Source organism: Cyprinodon tularosa, unplaced genomic scaffold (assembly GCF_016077235.1).
Source record: "Cyprinodon tularosa strain WSP-4 unplaced genomic scaffold, ASM1607723v1 ctg93, whole genome shotgun sequence".
Lineage (NCBI taxonomy): Eukaryota > Metazoa > Chordata > Actinopteri > Cyprinodontiformes > Cyprinodontidae > Cyprinodon > Cyprinodon tularosa.
Genome location: NW_024039707.1, coordinates 50079 through 63430, shown reverse-complemented (window position 1 = coordinate 63430; position 13352 = coordinate 50079). Strand labels below are relative to the sequence as shown.

Here is a 13352-nt window from a genome sequence, read left to right as displayed (position 1 = left end):
AGGAATGACTTCAGATAACTCCTGCTGTCCCTGTCGTATCCAGTGATGCGAACAGAAAAGGACAGTGAGTCATACTCACTTCTGTTTCTCCACTTTGTAGGAGGCAGTGAGGTCATCAAACAGTTTGCTGTTCATCTCCATGAAAGTCTTCAGCACGTTGTAGATCAGAGACACGATAGTTCTAGAAGAGTAAAGAGAAGGAAAAACCTGAATCCACTTGATCGCGACACAAGATTTAAGCTGTGGGTGAGGCACCATGTAAAGTAACAGCCTGCGGCTGAAAGTAAGCAGATAATAAAGTAGTTTAGATGGTTCTTCTTTTTCTGTCCAGTTCCTCTGCAGCAACTTGCTAAAGTATTCACAGCTGCACGTTACAGCTAAAAACTAGATGAGGTAGACCAACACAAAGTAATGTATTTTGGGAAAGTGGAAGGTAACAATTCAATCTCCTTTACTCATATACTCCTAAATAAAATCAGTGTGTCGCAGTGCGTTTGTGGCAGGTATGACTCAGATATTTTTGATTTATGCCCAATATTGAAGCATGGTCTGCGCTATGTTATTCCACGACACAATGCAAGAGGGACAATCACAAACTAGCTGTGGGTCTAGATACGGCCGAGGCAGTGAAGAAGTGGAAAAATGCAAGAGGCAAATTTGTGCGACAAAGGAGGGGTGATAAAGTGTGCAGGATCCAGGTGGAAAAAGGGTCCCAGCATTCTTGCTCTTCTAGCTGGTCCAACTTCACAAGTTGGACCAATGGCGATCATACATACAAAACAAGCCAGTAAGGTACCAAACAGGAAATATAGTGGAGAGCGGATGTAGAGTTGACCAATCAGAGGGCTCCTGTCTGCGGTCACCCACAATTTCAAAGAGGTGCAGCAGAGTGTCTCCGTCTCTGCGTTAACTGCGACACGCACACAGTCGACCTGGTTTTCGAGTATAAATCAGACTTTAGTTCTTGTCAGTGTCATGGCGGGCCAGGGTCTATCTGTGATTGTAAGGGCAAGAGGCAAGACACACCCTGGACAGGTCGCTAGTCTGTCGCAGGGCAACACAGAGACACACAAAGACACAGAACCATTCACACACACTAACACCTAAGGAGAATTTAAAGAAGAACAGTCATGCTTTTGGACTGTGGGAGGAAGCTGGAGAACCCAGAGAGAACCCATGCATGCACCGGGAGAACATGCAAACTCCTTGTAGAAAGATCCCGGTCCTGGATGTCCTGGATCCTGGCGGCCAGTGGAAAGAGGTTTTTGTGTTTGTCCCGTCTCCTGATCGTCCACTGTTCCTCCGCCGGGTTTTTGGCTCTATGTGCGGGGAGGTTCAGTTTTTATCTCAGTAAGCCTGGCTCCAGGGAGGAGACCAGTTTAAAGTCCTGCATCAAGTTCTGGTTCCACGTTCTGCCTTGGCTACCCTCTTCCACTGAGCCTGCTCATCTGCACCTGATCCTATCTGCTCCTGTGCGTGACCACCTGGTCACGCTTTCGGACCCTGTCAGACTCTGAACTGTCCTGGGAGCTTGTGGATGCCTGGAAGTCTGGATCCTGCCACCTGTTCTGTTCCTGCCTGATCTGGATCCCTGACCAGGATTGGCTTCCTGCAAGACCTCTGGGACTGCAGCACTTGGGGACATTCTAGGACTGGACTGTTAAACCAGGTAAGTAGCCAACTCAGATAATCATCTTCTGTCAGATGACCGTGGTCACTTACCTGTGTTTCTCCCACAGAGAGTGTCTGAGATTGGGCGGTGCCCCGCCCCCCTCCTGCAGTGTCCGCGAGCCTCAGCTCCACTTTAGTTTTCTTTATTTAATAAACGTTTTGAACTTTCCTACTGACTGTTTTTCCTTGAATACTGGGTCCATCTGTCCTCTGTTCATGACAGTCACCTTGATAGTAAATAAAACCCAGCTGGTCTGTGAGGGCCTCGGGTTTATTATAAAACAAACAGCATCATAAAGCCCAAGGACCATAGCGGAAGATGTGGTTAAGTTTAAAGCAGAGTTAGGTTATAAAACAATGTTTATGAATTTTGACATCTCACAGAGCTCTGTCCAGTCTATCATTTGAGAATAGAAACAGCTAAGCACAACTGTACATCTACCAGACATGGGTCTCCTGCTAAACTGATAAGAACCAAAGAGGCGACCGAAAAAAAACAGGGGTCTACAGCTCAGGTGGGTATCTGTTGAAGGGAATCATGAGTCATACATCCACAAATCGGGCCTCGATGAAAGGGTGAGAAGAAAAAGGTCAATCTGGAAGAAAGCTTCACTTTTGTCATAAGCAACAAGGCTGAGCTGAAAACCTTTATGATGGAATTAAACTGCTGTAAAAAGCCTAAATCTCCTACCAGAGTTTAAGATGTTTAGGTGCAAATTTAAATAATACAGCTTGTGACCGAAAACAGGTAAGGATGACTCACATAAAACACAGACAAGTAAAAAATCATGACAGGTTTTGCTGTAAATTGGATTTTCACCTAAAAAACAAAGGGTTGGATTGTGTATGTCGAGCTTAAAATGCATCTGTTTTCACCAGAATTATTGTTTGACCATCAGTTTCAACAAATATTAGTTTATAACACATTATGTTTTGTTTCAACGGCACACTACAAATAGAAATACACACTAAAAAAGCAATGATTAAAGTTGGTGTGTGTGTGTGTGTGTGTGTGTGGGCCATACTGGTTCCAGTGCTCCTTTGAGACTCTGTAGAGGGTGCCGAACACCAGTGGCAGGATGACTTGACAGTTCTCTTCTATCAGACTGAGGATATACTCATTGTTCCAGAAGTAAAGAGCTCGCTCCGCTACCTGTAACATAACAGATTAGCTTAGTTTTATTTATCAGGCAGCTAGTGAACTGTGAACTGGTTCCTACGGGTTAGTTTTAGCCTCTGTAGTGCATTTGAAAATAATGATATGGTAGTTTTGTAAATTTATTTTACAAAACAAAAGTGTAGTATCTGTGTTTGTGGGACTTCTGTATTTATTTCTAGTGTTATTCTTCCACTTTGGTATTAATGTATCACCTGAAAGTGAGGGCTGGAGATACAGGCAGCAATCTGCTTAAAGAGAGGGTCCTGGATACGGATGAACTGTGACGGCTCTATCACGTCCAAGATCTCCTCAATCTCCCCCAGAAACATCACCTGAAATCCCCCCACACAGACACAACGGTTAAGTTAATGCATGACATAGAAAGGGAGGAGGAAAAGGCAGTAGGAGGGGGCAGACATTAACCAGCTGCTGCTCTTTACCTCTTTCTGGGTGCAGGTTTTCGGCCAGTACTTGAGCAGCCCCCTGATGATCTGCAGGATAAAAACATACAACAAAGTAAAGTAAACTGTGGCATCTAAAGGCACTGAAAGAAGTCTGGGATGTTGATACTGATATTGTAGAAATATGCATCTTTATAAGTTAAAACATTTGCTTTAACAAGAAATTTTTGGTTTATCTGTGCATAATGTATACATTATTATGAAAATAGAGAACAATGTGATGACAGTGTTAGGCCTCCAAACCAAATAATACATTGAAAAAGCACCACAAGGTTCACATATGTTGTTATGCATACACTGGCAACTCATGCTTCCACGCAAAAATTACATTATTAATTTTGCTTATTGAGTTGTAGACTTACGTATTCAGTCACTGTAGCATCTTTCTCCATAAACTGCACCACACAGTAGGCCAGCTGTAACAACAGAAAACACTACAGTTTGGATGAAGGCAGAGACCATGATGAATGTAGTTTTTAATGGTAAGGGACACTTGTTTAGTGAGTATTTTTATAAAAGATTCCACTCTTCAAAGATAAATAATAAAAATGATGTTGTTACATGTGGAGTTCAACAATGATTGGTGCTAGGCCTAATATTTTATCTGTGGTTTACTAAGGTTGTTAGAATTTGTGATGTGAAATCCGTAGAGTAAGGATTGGGATCATCTTTTCAGATGTTAGCCCCTATATTAACTGAATTAAAACTGCTTTTAATTTCAAGTAAAATCGAAAATGTTTGCAGGATTACCATACATTTTGGAAAATTTATATTGCCAGCTTACTGTAGACTTACAGAACTTCTAAATGAACATGAAAGGTTTTTGAACTTGAACAGCAGATGATGCAGGTGTGGTGGTTTCTTTTTTAAAGTTTGCCGTAGTGAAAAATAAATCTAGATTCTATGGGCATATTTAAGAGCAGTCAGAGAGAAAAAAGGCCATAAACTCCTAAATCTGTGCAATAAGCAATTTAGAGGCATGGATGCTCTATCCAGCTGGGAGTCCTGTCTGTGAAATCGTATACTTTCATGATGAGAGCGTTTCAGTTGAAGCCTTCATAAACAAATCAAAATATTAAGAATGAATTGCAAATGGAGGGAGCGACAATCATGTGCTTTACGTAATCTTAAGGCATGGCTGCTGAACACTAATGAATTGACGAACGCACGTGTGCATTGGCCAATGATGATGCAAGAAAAAAAAATCTTTTAAAAAATGCAGCGAAAAAATATGTAATGATCTATCTCTAGCTCACATCATGAATAGGCTACCTCTGCTGTAACAGGCTCCTCTATACTGCATCCACAGCCCAGATATGCTGCAATAGCTGCAGCATATACCACAATAACACCACCATGGAAGTTTTGTGGATGCTTGAAACAGACAGGAAGCTTTTTATGCTCAATCATGCATGGTGAGGAGTACAGTTTCAACCTCTCCAAGACTCATTAAGGTTCCTAACAGATTTAAACTGAAATAATCTGGTGCAAAGCGGGAAATAATATCTGCAAATTAGCAGAAATAAAGTAAGGTTTGTGAACTAGGTCAAATAAAATCAGGCTCGTAGTGCTTAAAGCCAAAAAATAAAAAGACAGCATTATGCCTGTAAAACTTGAAAGAACCAGCAGAACTACAAGCGACAACAAATTGGGAACAAAAATTTAGCACTTTTAAAAACAAAGATTGGCAAAAAAAAAAACAGTTCAACTTCTTTAAATTCTTCTATCTGCAACGTTTTTTTATGAATGACACCAGTTTATAGGTATGGCTTTAATGAATGTACATACGTATATTTCTGGAGAAAAACTAAAACTTGGGTGAACTCTCATTTAAGTACTCCCTCCAGCTGTTAAAGAGACAAGAATCTTTGCCCTAAAATTTAAATGGCGCTAAAGTCTGGAGAGAGAGCTTTATTAATTCTGTTTGAGTAGAAATATCCCAGCCCTCGTAAATACCCCCGGTCGGTCCCTATTATCCAGAGTGGGTCGGTACAGTACGTGTGTGTGTGCTTAAGTGTGTTTTGCGGTTGCCCCCTCCAACCAGGCCGGTTGCTGTGGTGAGTGAGCGCGTGTTTACTTCGGAACGAGTGATGTCACACGCATGAAGTCCCCTCAGGCTAACGTAGGATATAGTTTAGACCTCCCTTCTCCCTTTTTATTGTTTTCTGTTTTTAGCTTCAATCAAACCTTATTGTTTTTTATGATCTGTTTCAATTCTGATTACAGCAAACTAAGGTTGAAGTTTTAGGTTCTGATGATGTCCGTCAGAGTGTTTGAGTATGTAACATGTCTCCCATCTGTAGCACGTCATTGTTAGAGAATTAAGAACGGAGGAGGGCTATAAAAAGAATCATACGAAAACAGATATGTTAAGCTTCAGCACAAAGGAAAGAATAAAAAAGAGCTGCCACAAAATATTGCTGCTGAGAGGTGGAACAATTACAAGCATTAGAAACGCATTAGAGAAACTGTTTGGGGTAAATATGTTGGAGTTTGTTGTCAGGCTGGGCTTGGTCGGGACAGGAGTGATTCTTTGGCTTTAGATTATGACCTTAAGTCATTTAAAGGCATAAAAGTGAGGGATTTACTCACTTATTTTTTTTGTATGAACTCACATAGAGTAGAAATATTTCAGAAACCTGGTGTTAACCTCTAAACACAACATTTGTTAGAACAAGCAGGCAGTCTAGGCTTAACGTTTTGTAAAGTACAGGGATTTGAGAGAGCACCTGCTTCCTTGCAGATTACTTATTTTAGCACATCATTTAGACCATCAAAGATTTTAAATATCAGACAAAACTAAATTAAAAATGAGTTTTATTTATAGGTTTTATCTAGGAATGGAACAAAACTATTCAACTCAGGGTGAAAAAGTAATCGCTCCCTGTTTAAACTGACCAACAAGGGATAAAATACAAATTATTTTGCTTCCCCTTTACCAGCCACACCTACGTGATTTGCACAAAACCAGCTTAAAGGAACCCATCTGACAACACGAGGTAGACCAAAAGACTCTAAATAAAGTACCTGGTCTACAGATATTTAAGAATTCATACAACACATAAACTCAATTATATAAACGTTTATAAAGCTATTTCTAAGGCATTGGGACAGCAGTAAATCATAATGTAAACCACTATATATCAATGGATAAGACAAAAAACAGTTGTAAACCTACACAGGAGAGGGCAGGGTGTGGGAAGTGGCAAAACTACCAAAATTACTCCAGGAGCAGCATCAGCAAATAATCCTAGAGGTCATAAAGGACCCAGAACATAATCTAAAAACCCTAAGCTCTCAATAGTCTCAGTTAAGGTTAGTTTTCAAATTGTAATTGAAAGCAGTCTTTCCTAAAAATAGCAGTTTCAAGGCAAGAACCACCACTGAACAAAAAAGAAGAAAAGTTTTTGGTGGTGTGATTGTCTGGGCCTCTTTTGCTAGATCAGGACATGAAATGTCCAACCAACAGTTCGTGGCGACCACATATTTAGTTCTGCTTTACTTCTCTGGTTAAAAAACATCCATGCAGAGAGTAATTTTTACCTCCGTGTAAAAACTGCTCATCAATAAAATTCTTGTCGGCATGAGAAAGTCTATATATTAAAATCTTTTATATGGGACACTGAGCATTTTTTGTGACACACTGATATGGCCAGGAAACCGCTGGCAGAGAAAGTATCACTGAAGTTTTCTCTCTCTGCACTGAAAGGTTTTTTGTTGGTCATTCCTTTTATTTTGTTCCAAGGCTAAACTAAAAGTTGGCTCTTCCTCCTCTACTGATCAGATGATACGATGGAAGAGGGAATATGTTGGAATTTCTCCCCAAAAATGTATTTAATGCAGTCGACTATGAAATCCCAACATTCGAGGACAGTGTGCTTGTAGTCCCTGCAGATTACAGGGTGTGCGGTTCGTTTAGGGATTTAATGCATTTGGGTTATGCAGTGGGAACATTGATCAGAAACCCATTTGTATGTTTTTTGTTTTTTTGTTTTGTCTGACTATAGCATGACCTCAAGCAAGCTGTAAAACCTTCCAAAGTGGCTCCTTTCTAGTTATTGTAAACACCTGATATCAGCCGCTGCTGTCAAAGATAGAAGAACCACTTTTTGGAATCAATTTAAAAAACATTATTAACTAGAATATTTTCCCTTAATAAGCCATAATTTAAGGGCCTTAGTTTGTTTTCACTCAGCCTAAAAAGGCAAAATTACACTAAATTCTGCACGGTGAGATTTTTGCTGCACAATATTCCAAATCACTCTAAAATATGCATTTCATTTGGGGTCCGGCAGATATTTTAAATTCAGTTATTTTTTCTATATTAGCAAATAAAATTGTTGAAACTTTGGCTATGTATTTCACACATAATGTCTCACTGATTTGCCTGATTTTGGGTTGTTTTGATAATATAGTTCTGAAATTGATTACAAGTGAAAGCACGGTATATTTCACACATTTAAATTGAATCGGTAGGAATGCTGCAGTTTGACATTTTTAACCCAGAAGTAGGTCAGTCCTGCTCCTGTCTCCCCCCTGATCCCATTAAAGGGAGTTTTTTATTAATGCTGTGTTAATAATGTATGTGTGAGAACCAGGAAAGGAGCAAAGGGGAGAAATGTAGGGCACCCAGAATACACAAACACAGAACAAAGCAGACGAAGAACAAAAAGCACCTTCTGTATAAGCAAATAATGAAACACAAATAAAAAGCACAAACATGCAGCCTGTCATCTGAGCTATCAAATATTATGACTCCATAAACACAAACACGCCCAAGCACACACAGAACAGCACAGCACAGAGGTGAGTTTATCACTGCAGTATATTTATGGCACACTTCCCCCACCTAGTGGCAGACATGACTCATTGCAGTATTCTCTATGCAGCAGTCAATATAAAAGCTTCATTTCTTAGTTCTCCTTTTTATTGGCTTTATTGAGAGAATTTACTGATACTTGGATCTGGTGCCTAATGGGTTTTCTTCCAGTATTTCACTGTATTCATCTCCATCCATCCTTACATTAACACTGATCAGTTTTCCTGTCATGCCCACAGTGCCAAGGCACCAACATACAGGTGCTGGTCATAAAATTAGAATATCATGAAAAAGTAGATTGATTTCAGTAATTCCATTTAAAAAGTGAAACTTGTATATTATATTCATACATTACATACAAACTCATATATTTCAGATGTTTATTTTGTTTAATTTTGATGATTACAAATGACAACAAATGAAAATCTCAAATTCATCATATCAGAAAATTAGAATATTGTGAAAAGGTTCAAAATTGATGGCCCCTGGTGCCACACTCTAATCAGCTAATTAACTCAAACCACCTGCACTTGCCTTTAAATGGTCTTTCAGTCTAGTTCTATAGGCTACACAATCATGGGGAAGACTGCTGACTTGACAGTTGTCCAAAAGACGACCATCGACACCTTGCACAAGGAGGGCAAGACACAAAAGGTCATCGCTAAAGAGGCTGGCTGTTCACAGAGCTCAGTGTCCAAGCACATTAATAGAGAGGCGAAGGGAAGGAAAAGATGTGGTCGAAAAAAGTGTACAAGCAAGAGAGATAACCGCACCCTGGAGAGGATTGTGAAACAAAACCCATTCAAAAATGTGGGGGAGATTCACAAAGAGTGGACTGCAGCTGGAGTGAGTGCTTCAAGAACCACCACACACAGACGTATGAAAGACATGGGTTTCTGCTGTCGCATTCCTTGTGTCAAGCCACTCTTGAACCACAGACAGCGTCAGAAGCGTCTTGCCTGGGCTAAAGAGAAACAGGACTGGACTGCTGGTGAGTGGTCCAAAGTCATGTTCTCTGATGAAAGTAAATTTTGCATTTCCTTTGGAAATCAATGTCCCAGAGTCTGGAGGAAAAGAAGAGAGGCACTTCATCCACGTTGCTTGAAGTCCAGTGTAAAGTTTCCACAGTCAGTGATGGTTTGGGGTGCCATGTCATCTGCTGGTGTTGGTCCATTGTGTTTTCTGAGGTCCAGGGTCAACGCAGCCACATACCAGGAAGTTTTAGAGCACTTCATGCTTCCTGCAGCTGACCAACTTTTTGGAGATGCAGATTTCATTTTCCAACAGGACTTGGCACCTGCACACAGTGCCAAAGCTACCAGTACCTGGTTGAAGGACCATGGTATCCCTGTTCTTAATTGGCCAGCAAACTCTCCTGACCTTAACCCCATAGAAAATCTATGGGGTATTGTGAAGAAGAAGATGCAATACACCAGACCCAACAATTCAGAAGAGCTAAAAGCCACTATTAGAGCAACCTGGGCTATCATAACACCTGAGCAGTGCCACAGACTGATCGACTCCATGCCACGCCGCATTGCTGCAGTAATACAGGCCAAAGGAGGCCCAACTAAATACTGAGTGCTGTACATGCTCATACTTTTCATGTTCATACTTTTCAGTTGGCCAACATTTCTATAAATCCTTTGTTTTTATTGGTCTTCAGTAATATTCTAATTTTCTGATATGATGAATTTGAGATTTTCATTTGTTGTCATTTGTAATCATCAAAATTAAACAAAATAAACATCTGAAATATATGAGTTTGTATGTAATGTATGAATATAATATACAAGTTTCACTTTTTAAATGGAATTACTGAAATCAATCTACTTTTTCATGATATTCTAATTTTATGACCAGCACCTGTAGTATTTTACAGTGAGGATGGCATGTTCAAAGTGATATACAGTGTAAGATGTCTGCCATCTTTAAAGCCTAAAAAGCTTCATTTTCATCTCATCTGAATAGAGCGTTACATGGAACCTGTGTCCCCCTCATAGCTGTTAACATAATAGTTTTTCTGCCAACATATAATGCATCTGTTCCCATTACCTCTTGATTGCCTCGTTGAATAACTCTTCTGTTCTAGCCTGTTATGAATTTAAATGCAAAACACCAGACAAAACACACAGTATGGAAACTAGTAGATTTAAGAATGATTCTTTATTTTTGTTTTTTTCTTTAGACGTAATAAGGTCCACAGATATTTTAATTGACTTTGACATTTCGAAGAAAAATTATGCCAAAATAAATATGAGGTACCTTCACCGGTATTTTAAAACTAATAAAATACTTAATAGTAAAAGACATAAATCCTGGTTTGCTTGGGCTGTTTGTTTTGGTTGCACGGTTAGTGGTTTTTCACTATGAAGTTGGCATGTGTGGATTCTTCCCTGGTGACTGAGGTTAATTATTTAGTCTCACTAGATTTTTGAGTGTGCACATTTTGAGGTATGAGTGTGCACAGTTGTTGGTCCAGTATGTCTCTATATTGCACTGAAATGGACTGGCGACCACACCCCTATCCCCCCATGATTATGCTAGGACAAGAGTGTATAGAAAATAGATTCACATCATTGTTTTTAAGTTAATCACTGACCTGTGCATGGAAGATGGAGAGGGACTTTGCTGTATGTAGCGGGATGAGGACCCGCACCAGGAACTGCTTGTGTTCAGCTTTCAGGGGCAGAGCAAAGCCATTTATGATGCTAAAAAAAAAACACAAAAGGAAAACAGTTATAGTTTCTCTTTGATCTGATTTTCTCCTATATTTGCTGCTGCTGTGGTGGAAAATAAGACATAATTGACTACTTCTTCTTTCTTTCATACACATCAAATAGATAATGAGAGAATTTGAAGAGCATTGATTAGAGGAGCATTTGAATTTCTGATATTCACACAGTAAAAACAGTTTTGTAAAGTATTTTTAGGTTCACGGCGAAAATGAATATCAACAAAAGGAAAAAAATTGGCAGCCTATTACAGTTGAGACACTTAAATAAGTACCTTTTTTATTTACAAGTTCAATTATGTCTCTTAAGCAGGATATGATTTAGAGTTGAAATGATTTTTATCCAGTTAAAAAACGGGAATCAGATAAGGGGAGATCAGACAAGGATCCTTGTAAAGGTAACGAGTGTAATAAGAGTGTCAGCCTTTTTCAAGTAAAAAAAAAAAGAAAGAAAAAACTGCATGGCAAAAAACTATTTATACTCTCACTAATAGTTTTCTTCTGGTTGCTGATTAACTCGTAGCACCTTTCAGCTGGTATTTTAACAATGATGAACACAGAGGGCCTGGTCTCCAAAAATAAAATAAAATGGGGACTGAATGTCATGTGCGTTTTTTTTTTGTTTTTTTTTTTCTAGTATGTGCATAAGCGGTCATGTTGCGGGTATTCTTGAAAGATTGCTGTGCAAATCTGTTTTTGGAGCAGATTTGGTTTCAGCCATTAAAATAAGCTGTTTGTGTGTTCAACATGCAATTTGTGAGTAGTTGTAAAAGGAAGATGAGGTTCTAAGCCATGTAGTGGAAGTATTTAATTTTATAATTATAATTCTAAATATTATTCGTAGAGCACTACAAATATAAAAATATATTAAAAACGAAAAATAAAACATAACAAACAGTTCTGACCTGCCCCCCAGGAGTTCATGCCCTAAAACAAGTACAAAATGTCTACAACATAACAGTGCTTTTTGCGCACTCACCATGTCTCTTGAAGGTTTTATTAAAATTCTGTTTTTTTTATTTGCCAAAATATTTAAGTTTCGTCCTTTTTGTTTTTAGTGGGTTAAATTATAAGAAGAATGTCTGCCATCTCGCTGAATAGACATTTTTCTTTATTGATATTATTCTACTAGTTATTTCAGACAGTCCAATGTCTATAAGTCTACATCTACTTTTGCTACATCATTTGACATCATTCCGATGCTTCCTTTGTGGCAATCAATGACCGCAGACAGTTTTTCTGTGTCAGTTTGCACCTCAATTTTAGAAATACCCAAAAATATGTAAAAACTACTGCTAAGGTTGAGTTTCTGATAAGGAAATTTGCTTTATGTGGTATATGTTTACACCTGCATATCCATCACCCATGAATTTGTAGTTCGATCATTAGAATATGATCTGCATGTGAGATAAACCAGGTTTGCATATGCTGTCCGCTGACTTGCACATGCTTTAAAGATCTGCTTTCTTCAAATAAGAATGTTTGCACCTGTTTAAAGACACACAAGCCTCAAAAGATAATGCCCCAAGTCTTGGTTTAAAGAGATCAAAGCTATGACTCCTAACATTTAGCTAGACTCTGGCTTGGCTATGGAAAATATCATGGTTATTTTAGTCGCATTGAGCTTTAATATATGAAATAATTTATCTAATTAATTTAATTGTACTTAAATGAAAAGCTAATTATTGTTTTTATATCAAAATCTAGTCTCAGTAAAACATGTTTAACTTTTATCTTTTAAACAACAGAATAAATTGCTGCTGTTGTCCCCAGGGTATAAAAAATAGTGATTCTAAAATTAAGAACTGCACTGGATCTAAAAACCTTAGACTTTATATTACCTTTAGGCAACAAAAAGACTTTACTTTGACCTTTTTCTCTTAAATGAAAACATCTGAGTCTAGAGTATCTGTGTTCAGAAATATCCAAGGGTTTCCATGTACTTTTCAAATGTATTTGAAAAGTTGTGTGTTATTTGTGGTCGGGCTTCCAAAAGAGATCTGTGATCTCAATGGGACAAACCTGCTCTGTTAAAAGGAAAATGGATGAATGAATTAATAATGACCTTTAACAGCTACATGATGTTAACTGTTTATTTCTACTTCAAAAAGGAAGCAATCCAATCCTTAGGTTCAAACTATGTATCTAACTGTCTGTGAATGTTTCATTTTCTGTCTTTTATGCAGTTTTAGTCGGCTGATTGCAGGTAAATTAACTGAATGTGATCTCAATCAGCTTTTGTGACAATCCTCAGTTATGGGGATGAACCATGATCCCTTGATGCAACATTTTTTTAGTATCCATTAGCTTTGAAAGGATGTTGCATCATTAATGGATTAACAGTGTAATTCTCAGCAGTGACGATGGTACTTTAACCCCTGTAATAACTGCTAAAACATCATCTAATTCTCTACTGATTCAAACCTGAGAGTTCCTGAGGATTTATAGGCATTGGGTTCCAACTGACCAGGTTAATGCATAATAGTTTCTAAGAGTCTGAACAGGAGG

At 38.6% G+C, this 13352-nt stretch overlaps 1 protein-coding gene across 1 annotated transcript in view; it reads right to left on the bottom strand.

Moving 5' to 3' along the window:
* Nucleotides 1-13352, bottom strand: part of ppp2r5b (protein phosphatase 2, regulatory subunit B', beta) — a 63100-nt gene that overhangs the window by 2352 nt on the left and 47396 nt on the right. The window contains exons 7-12 of the mRNA XM_038274780.1: nucleotides 10713-10821; nucleotides 3654-3707; nucleotides 3271-3321; nucleotides 3043-3162; nucleotides 2697-2824; nucleotides 80-181 (exon numbers count right to left, since the gene is read on the bottom strand). Coding sequence (XP_038130708.1) covers nucleotides 80-181; nucleotides 2697-2824; nucleotides 3043-3162; nucleotides 3271-3321; nucleotides 3654-3707; nucleotides 10713-10821 — 564 coding nt within the window. The remainder of the gene's footprint in view (nucleotides 1-79; nucleotides 182-2696; nucleotides 2825-3042; nucleotides 3163-3270; nucleotides 3322-3653; nucleotides 3708-10712; nucleotides 10822-13352) is intronic.